General features: G+C 37.9%; 1 protein-coding gene across 1 annotated transcript in view; it reads right to left on the reverse strand.

Annotated features, from left to right (window-relative positions):
- Positions 1-9,668: 9,668 nt before the first annotated feature.
- Positions 9,669-25,795, reverse strand: part of OTUD7A (OTU deubiquitinase 7A) — a 54,685-nt gene continuing 38,558 nt past the window's right edge. The window contains exons 7-11 of the mRNA XM_075714356.1: positions 22,432-22,559; positions 20,447-20,596; positions 13,992-14,106; positions 13,661-13,745; positions 9,669-11,102 (exon numbers count right to left, since the gene is read on the reverse strand). Coding sequence (XP_075570471.1) covers positions 9,669-11,102; positions 13,661-13,745; positions 13,992-14,106; positions 20,447-20,596; positions 22,432-22,559 — 1,912 coding nt within the window. The remainder of the gene's footprint in view (positions 11,103-13,660; positions 13,746-13,991; positions 14,107-20,446; positions 20,597-22,431; positions 22,560-25,795) is intronic.

A 25,795-nucleotide genomic window follows, 5' to 3' on the forward strand; every position in this document is an offset into this window, starting at 1 on the left:
CGCACTTTTCACAACAAAAAATATTCATTATCCTTTAATGTTAATTAATGCTCCCGTTTCTTTTGAACAATGGATTTCAACATGATATGGCAGTCAGCTTAAAAAAGATCAACTGTTTTGTTTGCAGACAAAAATGACTACAAGCAATCGCCTTTAAATTATGAATAGGGAAGGGAATGGGAAAAGATAAATTCACTCCTTTCATATGGGATAGAAGTTTTGCATGAAAATGGTCAAACACAGAGAAACCTGAAAAGTCACTTCAGCTTTAAATAAATTTCTGATATATCTATTATATTGTTTATTGAAATCCTAAATCAATCTTTGCTAAAATAGTATAAACTTATAGAAGACAACAGAAACTCAAACTCAGGCTCTGAAAAATGAGAAGGATGGTATGAGTACCAAGAAGTTCAATTCTTAGCCAACAGGAATCAGTGAGACTTGTTTTATTCTTTATTAACATTCAATTAAGCCCTGCTGAGAGCCGACTACTATCTTTCTTTGAAATATGGACTTCAAGTACAAATACTTTTATTGTACATTGCTATGGTTTTAAAAATGCTGAGTTTGCTAGGTTATTAGAAAGAGTCACATTACCTGTCCTGCTTTTTTAAACTTTATATAATTAGCTTTGGTTATAATTGAACAGGGACCCTCAGTTAATGAGTAAATGAACTTCTATAAACTAAGGGTGTGACATCTGTGTTATTTTAATTCTTGTCTGGGGAGACAAGCCACTCTGTGTGCAAACTGAACTGAGAAAGCCACATCATCTTTACTGGAAAATCTACCACAGGCTTTAACGACATCTTTGTCCTTAGAATTTGTGTAAGGAAGTAGAAGATGAAAGGAAAAATGTTAGCAATAGCAAAAAAGATGTACAAACAATTTGGGGAGGGCATATCATACAACAGTAATAGTAAAGTTACGATGAATTAGTTACATACACCTTTTGTGTATAATAATTCAGACTGTCCTTCAAGATTTGCCCGTACCCGAGAGGCATTGGGTTTTAACAACACAGAATTGTGTAACAAAACAGATAAAGTATTCCGAATGGCAGAAATACATGTAAACAGCATTGATATTTTCAATGTTTCATTCAACTTTTTCCACACAAAAATGTTAGTCACAAGAATCAATGAAGAAAAACGAGGCCTTCCAAGGAGAACAAAGTCTTTCAGCCACACAACAGTCAACTTCGTCATTATGAAAAGTTTATAACAGTATTTTATGTCTTAAAACTGGATGCAAAATAAAGCTGTAGATGGATTCCAATAAGAAAACAAGAGCTCTATGTAGATTTGGAAAACTGCTTCATAGCTGAATTGTGGTAAGATGAGCACATTACAAATGCAACAAGGAGTTAGCAGGGTAAGAGCAATGGGCTTGGAAAAGACACAGAAGTAATTGCTCCTCACCAGGAAAGAGCACAAACCTAATCTAGATCATTGGGATACAGTTTTATACAAAACTGTCAAAGCTGGCCTGGAATACTATGGTTGGGAACTCCTAGCTGCTTAGGTCTATGTGGCTGATTCCATTCATTATTTAATCTAGGCTTAAATCCTCTTTGTTCTCCTTGGCTTATGGTGAATAAACAGAGATTGGTATCATGTGCATGCAAAACGCTTTGAGCGGCTCCAAGGGAAAAGCATTTGTTGTACTGCACACGAACTATGTGTATTATACAAAGACTGTATTTACAGTACTCGGAACCTTGAGCAAATAAACAATAAAATCATTGCTTAATTTCTGTTAGTATTAAAACATAAGTGCACACAATTTGCAAAGTTTAGAGACGAGAGCGCTTCTATCACGCCCACATGGCTGTGTTTCGACTCATACCTGATTACAAGCCCAATAAAAGGAGATGTAGGGCATTCTCTGAGCCTGAGATGCCATGTTTTACTGCTACATCTCCTCCATGTCTTAACCAAAAGCATGGGGAAGAGGCTTTGTGTTACTTAAACCTGGAGGCAAATGACAACAAGGCAGTGTTCCACTCCATCTTTACTGCAAAGATACTGTTCAGACACCACGGACCAGAATGAACTGTATCTTTTAACGGCAAGAATGACCAGACTTGCTCTGTTTTGGCTAGGTTGGCCATGGCTCTCAGGCTCCCAACATACTGTCAGGCTTCATCAGGCAAAGTTTCTGTGCCAAGTGGTCTTAATTTTATTCTGTGGCAAAGCAGTTACATGGGATTTAACTAAAAAGGTGGCTTTTACCTCTCAGCTTGCCTGAGAGGGAAAGTGCAACTCTAGTGTAATTCCATTTTCATGTTTATATTGATTTTGCATGTGAACACAGGAAGAACTGGCTCACTATCATACAAGCTTATTCTTTAAACTTGCCCCCTGCCCCCTTTTTTTTAAAAAAAAAAAAAAAACCCACAGCATGTAAAAGGGGCAAAATGAAAATGAACTCACACACAGGAGTTTGGTACTGTTTAGTTCTAATATTGGATCATATTTTTGCAATCTCAGATGATTCTGCCACTAGAGTAGAATCTGCTTTGTTTAAGAAGGGAAGAAAACTTGCCATTTTTCTCTCCCTTCTTCCCTAATAGCAAACCTCTGCAACAAAGTAAGAGACTACATTAGATGCAGAGGTGAATGGCAAAACAACATTTCTCTGTTTTCCCAGAATACAGGAAGATCTACAAAACTTCCAGTCTTGACAGGAAATAGTTTTTGATACATCTTAACTATTTTCACTCTTCTTAGTATTTTGGTGCCATGGTTACTCTGCTAGCTACCATTATCTCTCTATTTTTACCCCATCTCCTCTTTTGACCAAGGTTCCCTGACACACTGACACTTATCAAAGAATTACAATTTTTTAAAGAAAAAATTCTTTTAAGATTACAGGTTATTCAGATGAATATGCATACAGTTATGTAGACTACAGCAGGCTAGAGTGTTTTACAGTCATGGTTAAATGAGGAAGTGGGACAGAGGCTGCATTCAGTTAAGTGACTCTCAGTCCCCAGAGAGTCATAATTTTAAGGCTGTTTGGAACATGGTGGCTTTTACCCATATCACGTGTTCCACAGTGCAAATGTGCTTCAGCCATTTAAATTCTCTTGGTACAGTACATGCATTCAGGTAATGGGAGATAAAACAGCGATCAAAACAGCATATTCACTTGAGAGGAAGAAAACAAACAAAACGGAGTGATCATGATATCCAAGAAAAAAAGGTCTTACATCCCCCCCAAAATACACTAGCCCCATTAAGAATGCAACAGTTAAATGGACAATTATATGGTGATTTGGTACAAGGCAAGTCTCTCCATGTTCAAGCAATCACTTCATGAATAAGCCCAATTATTTGTTCGCACATGGAAAAATCACTGAAGAGAAAATGTAAATTCCATTGACTGAAAAGAAGTGTAGACTAATAAAGAAAAGCCCTGAATATGCGTTTGAGTAATGCTCACTTGATTTTCTGAAACCAGGAAAGAGCTTTTGCTCCCACAGAAATTGATGCTCAGTACATCTTAAACCCAGTCTATTTATTAGGAGAAACCTAGATGCAGAATCTTAACCTTAGGCATCCAGACTTGAAAATTTTGGTTGCAGTACACACCTTAATAGTAATTCTTAAGCAAACAAACCCGAACAAACTAAACCACAAAACTCATGGAATTTTAAAAACTACACTGACTCCTAACTTAACATATGCAGTAGTTTGCGAAGTCTTTCTTGCACAGTTCATCAGTAATTGATGTGTACAGTACAAAGAACTATGAAGAGATAAAATCTGAACACTTTAATCTGCAAGGAGGTAATGCATATTTGATATATAGTAAGACACAATGTATCTGCCAATTAGAGGATGACATTTCTACGATCTAGAGTGATTTTTCTTCCCACAGATGCTAAATGATTGCACTGGTTATTAATTCTTGATTTTCATTTTGAAGGAATAATAAATCTCTGGTTCTGCCTAAAAAAAAAAAAAAAAACAACCCAAAACCCCAAAGTAATCCTACTCCAATGGACTCAGGGTGTATTATGAATGTCCCAAGTCAATCAATATCTGTGCAGAAATGTTTCATTTGGTAAGAAAACTTTCCAGATGAATGTTTATTCAGGAGCTGCTTATAAAAGTGGCTATTGGTAGGGACTGGAAGGAAGAGTGGAATTAAATAGGGAGGGATAGTGTTGTACGAAAATATATGAAGAAAAATTTAAAGCTTTTCAATTAAAAAAAATTTGTATATTCAACTCGCATTAGATATAGATGTGCACAACAGACAGAGCAGTTAGAAACAAGTACATTTACAAAGCTTTCTTTCATGGTTCATTTCTACCAGCATTTCTGAAGGTAACCTACTAAAATGATGACCCTGTTTATAATAAAGGCGCAAAATATTGCTCTGTAGCATATTTTGAAAATAATATAAAAATAATTTCTATATTACAATTTAAACTTGGCTTGTAAAATTCCAACATAATACAGCCTTAAGTCTACAAACAGAACATACTTACAAACACCTTTGTGTTGTTTTCCTCTCATTTTTAATAATATAGTATTTTCGTCATATACACTGGAAATTAATGTGCAAATTAAAATAGATACTAGTGTCTGTTACTGAAATAATTTAAATTCTATGCTATATACTGTTTGGTGATCCTCTGCATAAGCTGCCATACTCTAAAACAAATACTCTTCAAATACACTGACAGAGACTTAAAATACACTAAGCTGAAAAGCCATCTACAATCAGCATCGGTTATTTTGCTTCTCTGGACCTATGTTTATTTGAGATTATTGTGGTTTCTGCTAACACATGGATTTTTACCCGTGCAAAACATTCCCAGTGTTAAGATGACCTTACTCCCTTGCTAGCTCATACTTTACTTTCATGTCCAGCCTGCAAGTATTTTGTGTGCCCATGAAGCACCTGATTTAAGGCCCCCACTACTAACGGGATTCTGTCCACAGATTTCAGAGGACAGTAGATTTAGCCCAAAGAGGCCTAAGGCTTCCCTCTACTCCTCAGGCAAAATTCTCATCAATTCTCTCATTGGAAGAGTAATGTCAGGCAGCCTGAGGGGAACAAACACTGGCTAAAGGCTCAGGCCTTGATCCCACAAACGTTTATGCTTTTTAACAGTTAAGTTTCTGAAAATAAGCAGTCTCCTTGATGTCAGGAAGACTATTCATATTGGTGAAGTTGAGCACCAGTGTAACTGTTTGCAGAATCAGAGAGTTAGAGGGCAGTATTTTGTCAGATCTGTGCTGATCTTTGATATCTACACATTCATCACACGAGAAGTAGATTACCCTGAATATACCTATATGTACAAGGACTGATATTGCCTCAGCAGACTGCTTTGTTCTGCAGTCAATGGTGCGCAAATACCACATTAAGCATCTCTCCTCAATGCTTTCTGTATCTATCAAGTAATACTGCTCACATCGTGAGTTTTGCAAGTTTAGAAAAGACGACTCTGAAGACTTCACTTGGCCTATTTTGGACTACACAAAACCTTACAAGTACAGCATCTTTCTTTCACTGATCCCCTTAATGTTACCTTTGACTTAGGAAGAAGTAACTAATTGCTAAAAAAAGCTGGGTCACGCACTATATTTCCATTGCATTTATAAAGCTTAATGAACCATAATAACAAACGGTTAATCAATTGTTTTAAAATCCCAAGTATCTGGTTATTTCTGATAATCTACACCACCACCTTCTGAATGAGCTGCTTGTTAGCCATATGCTACAACTGATAGCCACATCTGAAAAAATACTTGTGAAGTCTAGCAATGGTTTATTAACTCTTTATAAAGCATTTTCAATGGAACTTTAATATAAAGTGTGACTGAAACCTATTATGTATTACAGGCGTCTTCTGTTACGAACAGACCTTTGTATCTGAGTTTATGAACAAAGTAAAAAAAACCTGCATAATAGGCTTAAGCCTTTTTTAAATTATAAAAATTGCACATTCACACATTAAAAAAATTCCAGCTTCCTCCAACCTAAATATCTCCTGGTGATTTTGGATCTATTCTGGGAAGGTGCAGCCTACCCAGGATTTAGTCTGTAGTTTTGAACTCTGGACAACAGTGATAACTGTTGAATCGCTATGAAGGAGAGAGGGGGGGAAAAAGCACATACAAATGCAAAAATATGCATGTGTATTGCAGCCACTTGAGCTAAGAGAAGAAATGAACAGGGTCCTCCAAAACCAAAAGTGATTTCTGTACAGCTGGGTCTAAGTGGTAACTCTAGCAAGCTCTGGAAGGTATAGATAGAGAGGGCAGATCAGGCACAGAAAAGGACTTGCTGGCCTGTGGGCTACATATGCTTTCAATGTAAGGAAAAATCAACCAAAAGAGCAGTCAAAGGTTAGCCATTTAGTGCAACAGAATAATACATTTGAAGATTATTCCCTCTCACACCTAGCTAAGGAATGACACAATTTCTTTCAGTGCTGGTGAACGCAACTCATGAGCAGCTGGGCATTCTCTCTGAAAAAAATAGGTAGAAAATTTCCTCTTATAGCTAGACTCTTAATGGGACGATCACTTCTTCAGGAAGAGGCACTGTTTCTGCATGTTTGGACTGTTTAATACCAACTATGGTATCACCTTTAGACAACTGCCACAAATAGCTCAGAAATAAGAAAAAAAAAATCACAGCATTACTTACTGAGAAAAAAGGACAACTACTAGGAAAAGATGGGTAGATTTTAACGGGCAAATTGTGTTGTAGGCCTGCAACTTCTTTTCAATATCAAATGTTAAGGGACAAGAGAATAGTGGGATATTTGAAGAGAGTTCTAAAAGAAAACAGCAATATTAAGCAAATTATTCAAAGATATACCAAGAAAAGGATTCTGAGGAAACAGACACAACTAAAAAGTGTTGTGTCGGTATTTCATGTAACAGTTATTTTAAAATGAGTGATCCAGCAGTGGTAAATATTTAAGGAAATATCTGAGTGACTTGAGGATGATAGTGAACACTGAAATTTTGTATCCTATACAGAAAGATTCAGAAGACCACTTAATTTTTCAAAATAATCTAATGCACAGGTACAATCTATTCAATAATTTAGGAGAGAGTAATTTATCTAAATACTGACCACCTGTAAACCTCTTTCTTTTGTAAGTAGTAGATCTTAAAAACATACTATAGAAACAACTCCTTTGAATAATGGGAAACAGCAAATTCTCATGGTAATTGCTTATTTTTACAGATGTGCTGTTACTTTTTTCCCCATTCAGAAAGGATACAACTGACTTAAGTACACGGGCTGGTGTAGTTTGCTGCTAATGTAATATTTCTTAAGCACAACTTTACACAGAAGCAATTCTCAGAGTATCAAATGCTACTGCTACTCTAACACTCCAAGAATTCTTAAATATTTTTTTTTCATGAAGTTTTATTCTGTCAGTTTTCTCAGTCTCAACAACAAATACAATCAAGTATGATATTTGATTTGTTTTAACATGATCTGGCTTGTTTTAGCATAATCTGCAATCACAGATTTCTTTGGCAATGAGAACTTATATGTAATCACAAGTTAACCAAAAAAGGATACTGCTTACCAGTGTATGCAACTGGAGACATGGGTTTTAGAATGTGCTTACCTCAAAGACAGAAGTCACATGGGAGCTTTAACCTCTCATTACGCGTACCAATATTTCCCTTTCTGAAGGAAGGCAAATTCAGTAACATTCAGTGTATGCTCAGAATACGGCAAGAAATACAAAGTACAGGTCTGGATTCATGGAACAGCTAACATGGCAAAGACCATGACTTTTTAGGAGTGGCTAATGGACTTGTTTTGAAACTATTCTTTAAACTTCCCATTCAGCAGAAAACCTAAAGATATGGTCAATTTTAAGTATGTGCTCAGTTCCACAAATTTCAGTGGGACATTAGCAAAAGCTTATGTGCTTTTCCTGAAAGCCAGTACACGTCAGCATAAGTTTGTGTATCTTGTTTCACAGACTACTTTAGGCTTGGCTTCAAGGCTAACTAGGCTTAACTGTATGCAAGTGAAATAGTGCCACCAACGTCAAGAGTAAAAATTGGGGTACAGCAGAAAAGAATCAGAAACAAAGACTCTTTGGCAAAGAATCATTCCTGTGTGGGCCAGAAAAGTGCTATTCCATAATGAATAAGGCAGAACTCATGTTCTGTGCCTTTAGGTGGCAGAGTAAGCAGTCTTGAAGGCAGTACTTCACCCATTTGTGGAAAATGAGCTCTTTAAAAAAAAAAAAATGTAGGTAAACAGTAAATGATTCATTGCTTACAATTGGAAGAACACTAAAAGATCTATTCTTACTACATTATGCCAGTTGATGGTGGAGGGGTGTAAAAATGGCAACTAATATATTCAAGAAAACTTCCTAATATCATACATCTACTTTAACAGTATTTGTGGTGTCTGTTTTACAGAAATGTTTCTATGAGCAAAGTTTTATTTTCAAAAGTATTGCAAATACTTAGGTAAATATTTGGGTATCAGACTTGTGCAAACCTATGCTAGGAGTTGCCATTCATACTGGAGGTATTTTACAGCTGTCTTGGAACCTCCTGGCAGGTACAGAAGTCACTCTAGGCGAAGACTCAAAACAGTCTTCAAGAAAGGCTCAGAAGTAGTTATGCTTGCAATAACTATTACTCGATAATGTTGAGAAAGGAATAAATAAATAATGATTAAATTAATGCAATGGCTAAGGGAATCAATTGATGCAATACATTTGTTTTGACAAGCAGTTCATTCAGCTCTAAAATGATCCTAAATTTCCTAGCTGGTCATCAAATTTTTCAAGTCTAATAAAATTTTTATATTTTAATTTTATTTTAACAGTTTTTCTCAATTTTAACAGCAATGAAAATACTACTGAAATCCAGGTGCCCAAAACTATACCTTCTGGGTTTTTTTGGTGACGTGAAGTCTTGCAAGTCATGTATTTTTTATAAAACCTGTTTAAAAATTCAGTACAAATAAAAGTGGCTCCAATCTACTTTTTTATGGAAATGTAGAAATAACTGGTAAGAACTTAAAATTAGGAAGAGCTACAGCCCTCATGAATTCAGACCTTTCAGTCCCATTTTCCCCGAATCATGCAATTTCAGACTAAAGCAAGTACAAATGTTAGTAGTAATGTAATATGCTGCCATGTTAAAAATGTGCAGTATGCAAAATCAGTATCCTCCTGAAAAAAAAGGCTATGAAAAATTTAGGTTTTACTGAGGAAAAAGTACTCTCATAACAGCTATAGAATTTCAAACGTCTGCAAGGCAGATACTACCCTACTAGAACACCACATCTCCGGTATTATGACTTTCCCCTATCATTCTACTACCTGAGTGATGTCAGTGTAAATTCAGGCACCATTAGTAAATTTTTGACCAAACATTTACACAGCACTGACAAAGGAGTAAACAACCCTTCAGCTTACCAGTATATGTAAAAAAGACACTGACAAAATGGAAAATAATATTTTGTTTTCTTTATGATAAATTAATCCTATTATTTCCTCATTGCCCCGGAAAAGCGAAAAGCTAGACACTATTTACTCATCAATCCTTTATTCTTTTTTTAAGGATTCCTTTTACTGCAATTCAACACTGTTTACTTTGTAAGTAAGAAAATGGTAAAACTAAGTAGTCACGGAATAATCCTCAATGCCTGTGTCCCTTGCTTTCTCTCTCCCTGCGCTTTAACTCTTCTTTGTAGCAGTATGAACAGTAATTTTCAGTCTCAGGACGACCATAAAAGGAACAGTTCTCCTTCTTACAGCGGTTCTGCTGGATGGAATATATTGGGCAAACTGTGCTTCTGCCTTGATTTTTATCATTGTTCAACCAGGTCTGAGGAGCATCCTCATCAGCATATTCTAAGCAGTCTCTAATATCACCAGTATTGAATCCATTTGTGTATGTCTGAGACTTGTGTTCAGTAGGCATGGCATAGCTCAGCGATTCCACTGTGTTCACTGTACGGATACCGGATATTCGGGCTGGGCTATAGCTTTGAGAAGACAGTGATCTGTTTTGTTGGGGATAGGTGGCACAGGTTTTTAAGGTGCCAACCACTGGCTTGTAGGTATCATCTTGGAAGCTCGATGGCTTGGAGTTGACATCATGCAAATGGATGACGCTTTGCCTTTGAACAGGTGGCGTATGGCTATAGTGGGCAGATACTGGAATGGGTCCACTTTTCTTAGCACCATTACTAGGTGAAGAAAATGACCCAGGAGTGGGACTAGTGCGATCTTTAAATTTTAAAACCAGTTGAGTCGTATGGCTTTGAGGCAAGATGGGTGATGCCCTACCCTGAGGAGATGTTTCTAATTTTTCTTTTGAATATGCTTCTGGCTCCAGTTTCCTACTAGATGACCCATTCTGTGCAGCCTTTTTCTCAGCATCCTTTCTTTTCTGTTCCTGTTCTGCGTTGAAACGCTCCTGTGCACTGGTCAGGTAATAGCCTATCATCTCCTCGTGGAACTGATGCCTATGGCTGGTCAAAAGAAGGCCAGCAAAAATAAACTTTCGTTCACCCTGCATGGCAGCTCTCAAAATATTTAGGCTGAGTTTCACATCAGTGCTGTACTTCCATGGGTCAGACTGCTTGTCAGAGAAGGATTTAGTGTTCATCTTTTCAATGGGTGAGTTGCTAGCTCTGTCAGTCGGAGATGGAGTGGTCTTTTCAGATGGAGAAGTGCTCGCAGACTGTCCAGATTCCTCCTTGCTCCCTTTCCGAGACTTAGACTTCTTCTCTTTGACTTTCTCTACTGTGTCACCATTTTTTCCATTCCCTGAATTGGCTCTGCTCATTTTGCCATGCACCAGGCCTCCAAGACCACCCATGTTCTTTTTCAGTTTAATTCCCAGGGTTTTACTGAGGCTTCCTATTTTATTGGCAACTGAATCCGTCCTGGTTTTGTCTTTATCTTTCCTCTGTTTGTCCTTTTCTTTTTCTTTACTGTTTTTGCCATTATTGCCGTTGGAATTACTACAGATGGAATCTCGGTCCGAGTCCATTGAGTCAGCCAGAGACTGAACATCTTCCCCAGCTGAAGCTGTAGGGGATTCTGGTTGAGCCAAAGGGGCCTGCTATGAAAAAGTAATTATAATTAGATGCAGCAAAATTAGTTTCATACAGGGACTTGGTGCAAAAAAAAACCCCAAATCCAATATAGATTTTGACATTGATTTTCAATGTACTTTTTTAATTTACGCACTGACATTTCAGACTGGTTTCTTCACCAAATAAAGCTTACTTGGCTGTCCTGACTATTTATCTTGATTGTTCCTACAGTGGCTTTTGGCTCATTTAAGCACATTTGTAGAATAGAGGTCAGTCATTCAGAGGTTCTGTGAAAAATCGGTGTCTGAATAATGGAGAGATGCAAGTTAGTGCTCCTGTCGAGGGGGAGGCTGCAGCACAACCTCCCCACTTGTGTTGACCAGCTGAGTGGCTGGCCAGCATACAGAGATTGGCTGTTCAGTAGGAAGTATCTACAGTACAGGCTACCTCTCAGCCAGGGCGGAGACAGAGAGCATGGAAAGAAACTGATAATGTTGTGACGGAAGGGAAATGAGGTTCTGCTGAAAGCTGTGAGGGGGATGCAGCACACAAACCTATATGTTGCAATATTTCAAAATTCATTATGTTCAAAACCCAACTTATTTAAATTGATTTCTTCATTGTTCAGGTCTCTGGTGCATGAAAATCAAAGGTACGATGCATCAGAGCTAACCATCTTGCCTGAAATATTAAACATCAAACTTCAGCAAGTAGACTGAGGAATACAATAAAGTGTATTCATTCTTATTGGAAATACAATGCAGATAAAACTGGTGTCAGAAGTCTGAGTTCCAAGTTATATTTTAGGTAAGGTGATAAAACATCTTTCTTGAAAATGCGATAATGAGGATCCTAGGATACTTTAAAACGTGGCTCTGTTCATTTACTCCTGCAAAACTTAGCCTTGCTTTCAGGCACCATGAAGCTAAAATCTGCTAAAGATAAATATGAAACATTTAACTAACCATAATGATTCAAAGAAGGGGAAAAAAAAAAGGCCAAACAAAAAAACCCACCCCAACAAAAAAAACCCCACAAACCTCTGGAGATATATATACTTCCACTATAGAAATGCACACCTGCTTTTTGTCCCTGGGTACTTAAATGTCCTCCCTCGCTCTCTGTGGAATCCCTGAGCATCCCACCACCCAGTTGGGAGCAGAGCTGTTATCCCCACTTGAGGAAAACTGTGTCCAGTTTTGGGCCCCTCAGTACAAGAAGGACATTGAGGTGCTGGAGTGTGCCCAGAGAAGGGCAACAAAGCTGGTGAAGGGTCTGGAGCACAGGCCTTATGAGGAGCGGCTGAGGGAACTGGGCTTGTTTAGTCTGGAGAAGAGGAGGCTGAGGGGAGACCTTATTGCTCTCTACAACTACCTGAAAGGAGGTTGTAGTGAGGTGGGTGTTGGTCTCTTCTCCCATGTAGTTAAGTGATAGGACGAGAGGAAATGGGCTCAAGCTGCACCAGGCGAGGTTTAGGTTGGAAATTAGGAAAAATTTCTTCATGGAAAGGGTAGTCAAGCATTGGAAGAGGCTGCCCAGAGAAGTGGTGGAGTCACCATCCCTGGAAGTGTTCAAAAAACGGGGAGATGTGGCACTTTGGGACATGGTTTAGTCTAGTCTACCCTTGATTGGTTTAGTGTGGACTTGGTAGTGTAGGTTAATGGTTGGACTGGATGATCTTAAAGGTCTTTTCCAACCTAAACGATTCTATGATGTTATGAAATGAGTGCTAAAGTGACCTGGCCATGCTCATGTTGCAAGTGTGAAGCAGGGAGAGGTAACCCAGGTCCCACAAATTTCAGGCACACAGCTTACAACTACAGGACCATTTTGCCCCTCCTTTTCCTGATGTGGCAGCTACTACTGTAGAAACTGTAGAAAAATGGATTTTGCCTCTCTTGCAGCTTGTTAAATGCTTTCTCCTTTTGTGTTCTGTTCATCCTTTCAAATCCCATCTGTGTAGGCTGTCTAAATCACCTCCATCCTCTCCTAGCAACCTTTTGCCTCCAGACTAACCCCTCAATCTATTCAATGTAATTTGCAGAGAAATTTGCAGCTGACTAGGTGCCAGCTGGGCATGGTTCTAAAATAGCTTTCTGAAAGAATCAGGCTCCAGTTCAGCGCCAGTCTGTGGCCTTTTGTCAGCCACTCTAAACTGGGAGCTGTCCAGGGGTGCAATGTATTCTCAGAAAGAGAAAGGACTTGGGATTGGTGACCTAACAGTGGCATTACGAGAGCAAGCCAAAGTTCTGAGAAAACAATGGTGAGAAAAGGTCTATTTTAAGGTTTTTCTGAACTACACAGACTACTGAAATAAGTAACAGAAAGATTAAGCTAGAAAATACATTTCAGAACAGAGTATGAGTTGCAAAAATATACTAGCAACTGTGTTTTTGAAACAAATAACTAGAAAAATCTATAAGCCTGATTGCAATGACAATGAGCCATGAGTGACTTGTCCCTGCTGCTAAGACACTTAGGTGTTTCCAGGCAGCTGGCCACTCCAGGCAGCCTACCCTACACCACACCCTCTCGTGCCTTGTATCTCTCATGTTGTTTAGACCGAGGAGGAAGTTTACCTTACCCGTGTCTCAGATGGTATGCGTATCCATGTTACATTCATATAGCTGTGTAGAAGATTAAGCTTTGCCTCAAGAGACAGAATCAAACTAAGGATGAAAAAAGAAGGGAACAAACAGTCAAAAAGCCTGAAAGAAAAAGCAGTACTTCTTAACAAGGAGAGGTGCAACAGCAGCCTGAATTGTGACCGTCAGCTGGAGACCCACCCGTTTCTCCTCCCATGTAACCAGAGAATGTGAACAAAGCCCTCTCTGTCAGCAGTTCCCCCAATACTTCAATCAACTATGGCTCAAGACATTTTACTGCTTAACACTAAAGTTACAGAAAGGTCTTACTTGGCTAGTCTGGTGTTATCATTGTCATCTTTTCCCCACTCCCAGTCTTTTCCAGGATCAACCGCAAAGTGCAAAGGCAGTAACTTGTGTTCAGAGTCAGTCAGGGGGATCACCGCTGAAGTAGAGAAGAAACAAGGATTGGGGTGGGGGGAACAAAAACAAAAAAAAATGATTTAGCTGTGAAAAGCAGCACAGCTGGTTGAAGAAGGGGGGGCAGAATTTGAGTGTGTTGCAGAATTGTCTCATCCAGAGCACAACACATGATTTATACTGGGCTCCATTTCCCTGTTTTGACGTTTGTGCAATAGAAGAGGAGAGGGAGAGATTAACAGACTGATTGCTCCTGGAGTGAAAGATAGTCACCTGTGGAGGAGGGGAGACCTCTGGGAGAACATTGCCATTTTGTAATGCACAATAAACATTTCCTGGAGACAGAGACATTAGAATAGCAGAAAGCAATAAAAAGTTGAAATATTCCTCCCTCTCACACAGATGCACATACTTGTTAATTATTTCGTCTTTTCACTTTAGTACTTTTTTGTTTTCCACTGTCAAAGAAACAAAAACATATTGATAACAGCATTAAGAAACAAAGAAAAATGCAGTTACAACCATTTTGGAGTCAAACTGTGACTTAACATAACTGAGGAGCATAGGTCAACATATACATGGGTTAAGAGGTCAGTTTGAGGCCTGTCTTGAGTGTAGGGAAAAGACCATTACTGCTGTGATATCCCAGCATTACCATCTAGCTGTTTTGGCTCTTCTGTCCTTTCCCCTCTCTGCTAGGGCTCTGCCTTCTGACACATATCTTAATGACTCTGCTTTATACTCAGCATGCAGGGACTGCACTCTGATTTTTACGGAGTGTCTGTCATTCATCACCAGCAAGAAACTAAGAGAAAAACACTGTCAGCTTTAATTAAAGCCAGCAATTTGCTTCCATTTCATTAGAAAAAAAAGTAAAAAGCCGTTGAGGGACTGGGTGGGATCCTCAGCATGGTGCAGGTCACTGCTGCTCCTCTGACACCCAATCAAGGAATTTAATTTTCTATATTAGAACCCTTAAGGATTTTGCCTAGGTATTCATTCCAGCAAAGTCAAGGGGCAAAGAAACCTGGAGAAATCACCTAAACATCATGGCACTGAATTACTGAAAATTGTTGCACTTACTGGTTATATGCTGTTTATAACCTTTTCTGCAGTTCAGGAAACATATGTTGTCAAAACAAAGTACAGCATTTTTGGTTAAATATTGTTCCTCACCCAGCAGAATTCAGGAAATTTTAGATTAACACCGTGAAGTCAGTATTTGGTTCAGACAGTTGGACAACTGCAGAAAGTATATATACAGTTTCATCTTTGCAGACTGGAAATAAAAAGGTCAAACCTCTACACATTTCATGGAAACGTTGCCCCCTACTGCTCGTAGTAGGTAATTCTTGACATATTTTCCCCATATTAACTGCAAAGGTAGTACAGAACAGCTGGAGATTAATCAACTTTAGTTGCGGATACCACTGTAAGATGCAAGCACAGAAATTAATATTGTAAGAAAATTTAGCTCCTGAAAGAAACTCGATGTGAATAAGTAGCAGAGAGTCTAACTCTACAGTTCAAAATACTCCTGAATAGCTCCTGAAGCACAAGAACATAAGAAACATACAGCAGAGGTGACAACTGAATACACTTTTTAAGACTCACTGGTGTAATACGAGGGCTTACCCTGCTGCATCCAATGAAATTATTGCACCAAAGGGGCTGGAATAAGTGAGAACACAATTAACTGATCATGTTTCCCAAGGGAAACACATATTCTGCCAATTAACTGAATTACTAGCAGGTACTGACTGGATTTACAACTGAGCTTACAATGCAATATATCAACCATTCAAAGGAAGAATGCAACTTAGAAAAGAGCAGCATTATAAGGTTACCACAACACTTCCAATTCTGGTAGCACCTGACCTGACAGGTACAGCCTGCTAGAGAACTGGGAATGTGATCCTGAGGCAGGTGATTTGGGAAGCCTGGACCAAAGAACTGTCAGAGAGCTGAATCATTCTGTTTGGGATGTAAACCTCAAAAAGTAAATTTGAGCTTCTTTTCTAAGGACAGCTTGAAACTAACTAGTTTTCACATAGTTCAATAAATAATCATTTTTATAAAAACTTTTAAAGGAATGCTTTTTAAAGCTGGCTGTTTCTACTGATATGGAAAATACACCTAATAAAAATGTTTAGTGATGCTCAATTATTAAAATCTTAATATCAAAGTACAAAACTTAGAGCTGATTGTCTATAGCATGTCACTGTTGTCTTAACTAATGTATGCATTATGACACATACTGTCTCCATACAGAAATTTGTTAACTATTATTTTTCAAACTCTGAGTTGAATGGAAACCGTATACTCATTCTAAGGATTAGTCTGAGGTTGGTACGAAGCACTACCATCTTCATGCAAAAAGTATCTTCTAAAGTAATGGAGTTTTAAAATTCTATCTTCACTGCAAGGGATTTCCTCTCTCTCAGGGAATTCTGGTTGATAGCCAGGGTTTCTTGTAGGATTTCCCTATGTTCCTGACAGAAGAGTATTTTAACATTAGGACTGCAAGCAGGATCCATCACATTCATTTCTAAAGAAAATGCAACAGATTGTAGCATCCTCCTGATGCCCAGCCACATCAGAGAGTTTGCAACTTTGGTGCAGTGGTTTGGATGCTCTCTACCTGAAACTACACTATTTGAAACAGTCTACAACTCCTAATGCCAACAGATGTGATACGTCAAAAGTAACAGCAGCTATTTTGTCCATGGCAGTTTTAAGATACACAGTTGGGACTTTCATGCCATTCCTCAGCTGGGTATATTGCCTTCTGTGCTGTGAAGTCACAGTGTTTCCCAGCACTCATCTTCATGCTTCAAGTGGTGTTGTTATTAATATTCCATAAAGAACACCACTTTAACTATGTATGAAAATACTAGTAAAATAAAATGCTGACACAGATACTGACATACCGCTGGTTAAAACACACTGTCACACCTCTCACAGTTGTTACTGCAAACTGATTGTGGGCAGCCATTTCACTGCTGCCTGGCTGACAAAGCACGGGAGTGTGGGAAGCTCTACGTTCAATGAAGCAGTCTTAGGGGCAGTTGAGAACCGGTCTTTATTTTCTGTAAACAAAGATACAAACCACCTGCATAAATATAGCCTGCATGAATACAAAATTGTTTATAGGTTTTTATTCCGACATTGCGGATTTCAAAACAAGAGGGCCTTCGGTGACCATCAGAATGCCAGCTATGCGCTGGTAAGAAAACAACATGTCAAAATGTGTTTTAAATCCTCTCCAGACAACAGGATGTTAGCATGTTTTCTCTCTTTATATACATTGATAGTAGTGCTCAGAATGATCTGATAAACAACTACATGCCAAAGCAGAACTTCAGGCGTTCACATCAGCATTTATATGACCACACATTTCACAAACCTAGGACATACCGTCTCCTCCACAAGGCAGCTTCTCAGCAGCTTAAACACGTATGTATGTACATGCAGTAGTTCAGACAGCTTCAGATGCTGCTCCTGACATCCGGTTATGTGGTTAGAGTATAAATACTATGACTGTAAACTTACAAATGGCCTAGCTATCGGAGATGCTCCTTTTAAGAAGTTGTAGCTCTAAGCTCTCAGCTGCATTCTGATAGTTCAAAATCTGGCCATGTACTGTGGCACCTGTGCCATTGTTTTCTGACTCTTAACAATTGTGGCTCTCCCTTCCTCTGTGCCAAAGCTGCCAATATCTCTATGCTGACAAGGTACAAAAAATAGGCATTATTAGAGCATCCTTGTGCCAATCTACTTCCTGTCACAGCATGTGAAGAACAATAGCAATGCTGTGTTAGCTGTTAGACTGCTGCAGTCTCTAACACTGACCAGCTTGGCAGCTGAAAGCTAAAGCATTCCCTTCATCCCAGACTTGATGCCAAGTGCTCTCTGCTGCTCCACAGAATTGAAGCAGTAAAACATGTAAAATCAGATCATACAAAACAAATACTATTTTGATTCAACAGCCCTTGTAATTAACCTGGATGAACTTATACATGAACAAAGCCAATATTTGTTACTGATGCTGTGCTTTTCTTTTTCTCTCCCAGCACCTTTCCTGTGCAACTACAGGTGTAGGAAAATCCTACAGACAGACAGTTTCTAACCACAAGAAATATATTTCACACTATTGTTAGCACTTGTGGGAGAAATTAAGTATGTGACCTTGTTATCATCCCAAGATCTTGCAGTGTGTAATTAACAGGAATATATGGCTTATATTATTAGGAATATTTATATTATACTGTCAATCCTGTCACTCAGAGGATGCCACAATAGTAAAAGGTTTGGTGGGTGGCGGTTACCCTATCTGCAAAGTTATTGCAGAGACAGTTCAGTTCTGTGTATTCAATCAAATTATTTACGCACATAGGCTCTTGTAAGACTTGGGATAATGAAGTATTGTATGAAGGCAGATAGCCGTGCCTGAAATAAATGAGGTTACTGCCAGTCTACCGATATAATTCCAATCACAATTGTTAGAAAGAAATGGACTCTGCCTACTCCAGAAATTGTCTTGTTTCACCACCAACAGAACTCAAACCTAAAAAGGATCAAGACCAAAAACATGGAGGCATGTTCTACAACAAGACAACTCTACAATTTGTAACATAGACATATATGCAGGAGTTGCTAACTTAATAGTGTGCTGACATTACAGTCTTGGCTGCAGCATATCAGCAGCAGCCATTGACAGTAAAACAGTATCCTTGAAAAGGCTCTCCAAAACTCTATCTTCATTCATATCACGTTATTGCATTAAATGGTATGAATTTGCTTTGCAGACTTTCATTTCTCACAAGGTGTTTCACATCATACCTCAGTGTACTGCTTTGGAAATGGTTCCTATGTGAAAAGCATTTTCCTAAGAGCTGCTCTTCTACAGATTGAGGGCTGGAAGGCAGCTGCAATGTCCCAGTGCATAATGCAAAGGCCAGAACTATTGCCAAGCACCTATGTACAAATCTCTGAAATAGTTATGTGCCACTGAAGGCTGAATAGTTGGACTGGATTTATTTTCCCATTGAATATCTGACATCTCTAGATCAATGGCTTTTTTCCATTACTCTCTTATGATTCAGTCTCTTCACCACCAACACAAAGTTTGCCAGTTCCACATGCAACCCTTTGTAGAGTGTTTCCCATCTCACACAGCCTCGTATAAAAAGCTCTTCGCTCCTTCCAAGAAGGATGACTTAACTAGGTGTCAATAACTAGGTGTCAAATTATTGTGTGAAGATGTCTGTAACAAAATCTGTTGTTCAAGAGTTTCTTTCCTCCTTTGCATCATTTTAATGAACCTCTTTCTCTCTACTTTGCATGGCTGCAGCATGCTGACTGCCTCGTAAGCATGGAAAATGCCTAACACATCCAGAATCAGATGAAATGCACATACGGTTAGGGAATTAAATGAAGGATATTTAGTTGCCTCTAAACTACTCTCTAGGAAGGAGGACTAAATAAAATTCACTCAGGAGATCTCAACAACGAGCACACATTCCCTATTTACTTTACAGGTATATGCATTCATAAGGCATTTATAACATCTCTGCAGTGTCATCAGGCAAAAAAAAAAAAGGACAACTCATACCTAACAGCAAAACTCCACTGGATTTTTCTAAAGCCTCACCATGTTTTTGGCAAAGCACTTTTCCCTTCCCCACAAAAGGAGCAAAGACAGGTAGGAGTTCATCTCACAGCTTTCTATTATTAAGGAAACAGGTCTTCCAAATAAGGGCAGTTATAGGTACCTCCTAGGCTACTGATGCAGGAACAAATCCAGACCTGAAGCTCTTGTCACTCCCAATCCCATACCAAGGAAGCTCAGACTTGACACAGAAATATCTGGTCTGACTTTATTGTCACTGTTCCGAAGTAAAACAGAAGACAGCAAAATGATAAGATAAAAGCATTTTGACTAAATGTTTTTAAATGAGAAAAGTGCATTTAGCACACTAGAAGAGAGATTTTTCCATTACATGACTTTTCAATAGTAATCTGGCTCACACTTAATCTTCCAAACTCTTTACTAACCCAAATTAACAAAGGCCTTCAAGAACCCAGAAACATAGTAGATAACTATGATTACACTTATTTGCACATATGGAACTGACAGAAGAGGTTTAAGTGCCAAAGACAGACAGTGATAGCACAAGGATTAGGACTGAAGACTTCTTGGCTCCCAGTCTTATGATTAGACCACTTAGACTCCTAAGAATGCAGCAATAAAATTTAGTGGATATTGTTTCCTTTCTGATAGATAAATACACCTACAGGTGGAAGAAACTACTTTGTACATTGTATTCAATATATACCCTTGGGTTGCTGTGTTTATAGCATACCTTGTTCTCTCTGTTGATCTTTTTGTTCCATGGAAACAAGAGCAGAGAAATGGGCCTGATCATAAGCTAGCACAAGAGGTGAGCAATGGCATCTGTTAGGTAGAACTTCAAGTGGCAAATAAATTCCTCCAAATGGTATAGGTGCAAATGCTGCAAAGAAAAATAAGATTTTTTTTTTAAACTATGTCAAAGAACAGACAATAACATTGTTCTATTGTATGTAACAATTGTGCTACCACGTATTCAGAACTCCAGAAGAACAGCCTGAAGTGGAGTAATCAATGCAGAAAACAGTCATAACAACAGGTAAAATTTCATTATAAAAACTTCAGGAAATATACTAAAAACAATAATGAAAACATTCTGCTCTTGCATACATTTTCCTTGCTCTAATTGTTTACTAGTAAAGACATTAAGGTCTCATAACAAAATCTTGATGACTTTCACACATGTATGCAGATTTGCACCTTCCTGTAATACTTCTAGGTAGAAGGATATTTTCTAATAATCAGCAGTAAATACACTATCAGTTCTCTTGGTAACATACTCTGCTCATGCCTTGTATTAACAGATTTCTGTAAGAAACATTACAAACATGTTTACAGTCCACACACATCACACACATCATATATGTATGAATGTGTATATGTATGTACATATAATAATAATAAGGAAATATTACAAAAAATCTACAAGTAGAATTTGAATGGAATGCTGCATCTGTAAGGGCACAGCTCTTTCCTTTGAAAGATTCTACACTTGTTTATATATAATCATGGGGAAACAGCAAGTTTGGCCAGGAAAATTCTCTCAACTTGTTTGCTTCTGACCAATTATTTTTGCTTTTGCTCTGAAAATATGAATCCTTATTGCTGAAATATTTCCAAAATGAGCATAAGGAAAAAGTAAACCCCCGAAATGCACTGTTTTTACTAGAGACTCTTTCTTTGAAGAGGTCTGCTGTGTCCAGACTTTGGGACAGAGAACAGTATTGCTTTTGAGGCATAAATCTACATTTTGGTGAGTCTATCCAAATTTGACCAAGTTATTAGTCTTTTGGAAAACCTGTACTTTGTACATACAACAGTTAAACTGAGGTAACTTGATCATGCTAGTGCATGAGGCCAGCAGTGAGAAAAACACTAGGATTATTGTGTCAGAATCAGATTGGATCAAGGAGAAGAAAATGTGGGGGGAGGGCAATTTGGGATAGGAAAAGTTATGATGAAATGAAGCAGTAGTGATCGAGTCTGTCAGAGTAGATAGCAATCATACAGCCATTACTTGTAGTTCACAATTTGAATGGAAACTGAAATTACGCCCCAGCATTTTCCTGTAGAAGTAAATTTCTGTAAACTCCATCGCATGTTTAACATCCCCCTTTAATGAACCAACATACTATCATTAATTAGTATTCTACTAGTTCATGGTAGAAAGTAAGAGAGATTAATTTAATCGTTCAGACAGCTGTCTAGCTGGCTCCACATATGGATCTAATGTTTGTGTGCTCACATGTGCAAACTGAATAAAACATTCTGGAAACTTTTGACTGAGAGGCTGTAAAGGAGTTAGTAAAAACAAAAAGCCAAGATATACACATTCAAAATTCACTTTTTCAAAGTCAGATTAGATTGATTTATGCGGAGTTTTAAGGGGCGCCAAAATAACACAGCAAAATTAGAACCCTTTTAACCTAGACTAGTGAGAACTGTATTGTGTTCTGTAATTTGGTGGTTATTAAGTTACTAATAAATATCTAGGATAAACAGATTTTCAGCGAGACTTACATAATTATCCTATATTTTTTACCTTTATCTAATAGAAATGGATTAGGTATCATTCTGCTCTTTTCCCCTCCGCCCCCCAAAATAGCAGCAGCTGTCCCATAAACACTCAGATATGTTACAGCTGGGTCTTTTGTTTGTGATAGTTTATGATTGATTCAATTTACATAGGTGCATAAATTTCTGATGAAAAACTCTTACCTTCTCCCCCTGAGTCTCGTAACATTGTGTCTGCTACTACAACAATAGGTCTTCTCAAAATATGGGCTAAGACAAAAACATGGAACTCTTCTAAGCTCTCATACACTGGATCTTCTGAATTATCAACTCTGGAAGACACAGCATTGAAACTTTTTGAATCAGCTTGAACCAACCATTGAAACTTCAGTGAACCAACACATCGCAGCAGCTATTTGTTCTTCCTTGTCACTCATATTCCCACTCTTCTGAAACACATATTCCAATTACTGAAACAGGTAACAGAAGAAATTGGAAAGGAAAATATATTTTTGGAGATAGCAACAAAGAAAATGTTTTCACTTGCAGACTCCGCACTAGTTTAGTAGTCAGCAAATTCATTACTTTCTGATATTGTTTAGTAGCCTAATGGAAATAAAGCAGGTAATTCTTAGCCAAGCTCCTGGTGTAAATCTGCTTTTGTCACAAAAATCATAATTTCATGCAACACTCTTGGCACATAGACTCTACAATGAAAGGTAAGAGTTTTTCTAGTTCCTCTAAACAAAATACAGGTGAGTTTAGCTTGGCAATGTAAGAAACATTGATGTCAGCCTGAGTAGGAGGAATTTAGCTTCTAAAGTTGTCAACTTTTTTTCTTCTATTATTACCAAAACATATTTTTTTAAGATGGGAAGGGGTACCCGTGTAAGGAACTGGAGATTCATTTTCCTATTAGATTTTCCAATGAGATGAATTTCACCTACTTTCAGACATCTAAAATCAGAAGTCTAAGGGTTTCACTTTGACTGCTTCTACAGATAACAAAAAAAAGATAGGCACCTCTGGAAGTAGGATCATCGTTCTCCTCTTAAGTGTTTGCCCAAAGATGACATGAAAGTTCTCATTTCTCTTTACAGAATAAAGAAGGAATCTAGATCAAGATGTAGGTAGGTGAGACAAGGCCAAGCATTTTTGCCAGTGGAGCTTTGTGTTTCAGAAAACACACAGAAAGAATCAGTACAAGTATCTTATACGGTAGGAGAGCATAACATAAAATTCAAACAGCAAGACAGCACTACAGAGAAACCCAAGTCTTTTCTTTACATTGGCCTTCTACAGGTCTGATCCACAGGAATTAATAAAAGTCTTTCTGTTCTCTTCATCTAGCTGGAGCAGACACAGAGCACTTCAAAAAGTGGAGAGATAATATTTCATTTTTAGATTAAAATAAACGTTGTATTGAGGAGTAATCTATAGGTCTAAACAGAGTTAATCCTCAACCAGCTTCACAATAAGCAAGTTATTTAAGACAAAGACAAAAAAGTGCTGTTCTTGGAAGAAATTAAAAAAAAAAAAGATGTAGACTACAATTGGAAGACAATTTGAGCACTTGAAGAGTCTTCTGCACTCTGAAGAGTTGTTTCATCATTACTAAGTATCCATAGCAACCTGTCACATCCTTCAATCCACTTAGCATTCGACTTTTTTTCATGCACTTTTATTTATGCTAACTCTATGGTCATGAAAATTGTGGACAAAATAATTTTGTCAATATAACATGGAAGCAAAGGAAATTTAAGAAACTGAAATTAATTCCTCTGTTCATGTAAAGTTAATTTTTAAATAATGAAATCCATGTATATAAGAGCATATAAATCTGCATTGCAGGATCCTCCTCAACCAGGGCACTCCAACTACATAATTTATCTTGATTGTAAGAACAAATTAACAAAAAAGGGGAAAAAAAAAAAACCCCACAACCCTCAGTCTATCCTATGGGACCACTGATACCTTGAATCGAAACAGGGTGGACACTACTCAGCACTCCAAAGAGATTCTCTCTCCTATGGAAAATCCAATTTGTACTGCAGCCAGTAATGAAAAAAAACCTCAAAAAGCTGAAACAGGAAAGTCACCCACCCTGCTGTTCCACCTGGCTATCTGCTGTCTGTTCCTCTCTTTTGCCTGTAAAATCTTGAGCAAGATCTGTTTTCATGTCCTTGGATTTCCTTTTGAACAGCTCCCTATGGTAACCTTGCTTTTTCTCCCAATACATACGCTCCAGATTCTCAGTTTGTCCAACAGACTCGTAACAGCTACTCCAAGTTTAGATTAAGTTTCAGGATTCACGCAGAGCAAGAGACCAATGCCTGCAGACAATTGAGATGGACTGAAATGTCATGACAAGTATCAAGTTCTTCAACCTGGTGACTAGGTACAAGCATGAGACCAGAATGTAATCTGAGTTCATATCTTGATCTGCCACCATTCCATTTCTGAAACCTCTTCTTTCCCTGCTTAAGAATCTCAGAATTAAAACCAACATACACCACAGACACAGCTTACTAGCAAGTACAAATTTCTGCTGTAGGTAGATGTAGGAATCTATGCATTGATGTCCTTACACAGTATTTCAGCAATGAGCTCCAACTCAAACATAAAAAACTGCACCGCAGGGGGACAATTTCCCTTCTTGTCTTCAGGGGAAAAAAAAAAAAAAGGTCTACTGCATTGACTAAAGGAGATACAGAATGTGAATGTTTCGAGTTCCAATTTTTATGTCTTAGTCTTTAAAAATATCAATACTTTTTTTTTCTCAGGCAAAAACAGTGTCTAGGAAGCAGTTTTCAAGGCATATAATAAAAGAGAAAACCTAAATCAACCTTCCCTACATATTTTGGTTTGAATGTTATTTTTTTATTTAATTGGGTGGGAATGCATGCTTTTGTGTAAAACACCTTCTGTGGCATGTGAGATGCAACCACCTGTCAAATAGGAAATATCTTGAATTCCACAAAAACTTGTTAAATAAGGAAAAAGCCAATCACTACATAGGTACTAGTACTTAATTTTAATACGACATAATCCTGATTCCTCCTTTGGCTTGAATTTTATCTCTTTTCTAGAGTCTGTGGGATAACCACTGTTTTCAGATCTGAAGGGCTGTCTGAACTAGCATATTTGAATCACCACGGCAATTTGATTATTTCCAGGCTGCATTTGGCTTAAGTACAATTTACATCAACTGAAAATAGGCCAAATGAAAAGATTTATTAGCTACCAGAAACTTCAGCTAATAATGAAAAGATAAACTGTTATAATGAACCTTTTTCTATCTGCACTCTATAATTGCTGCATATACTGAACAGTTAAAAAGGAATAACACTCATAATAGACAATCAGATCAAATAAAAATAGTTTTAAAGCAATGTCTTTGTTAAATGATCTAAACGAAATTCTCTGCAAGATGAGGGTCTTTGATGGATGCAGTAGTTTTGTATGAAGAATTGTATGTTGAAATACTCTGAATACCTAACCAAGTCTGAAACCTCAGAGATTACATGCGTTTGAGAGATACTTCCTGTTTAAATGTTCTGCATTTCTG

The sequence above is a fragment of the Pelecanus crispus genome, chromosome 7, assembly GCF_030463565.1.
Source record: "Pelecanus crispus isolate bPelCri1 chromosome 7, bPelCri1.pri, whole genome shotgun sequence".
Lineage (NCBI taxonomy): Eukaryota > Metazoa > Chordata > Aves > Pelecaniformes > Pelecanidae > Pelecanus > Pelecanus crispus.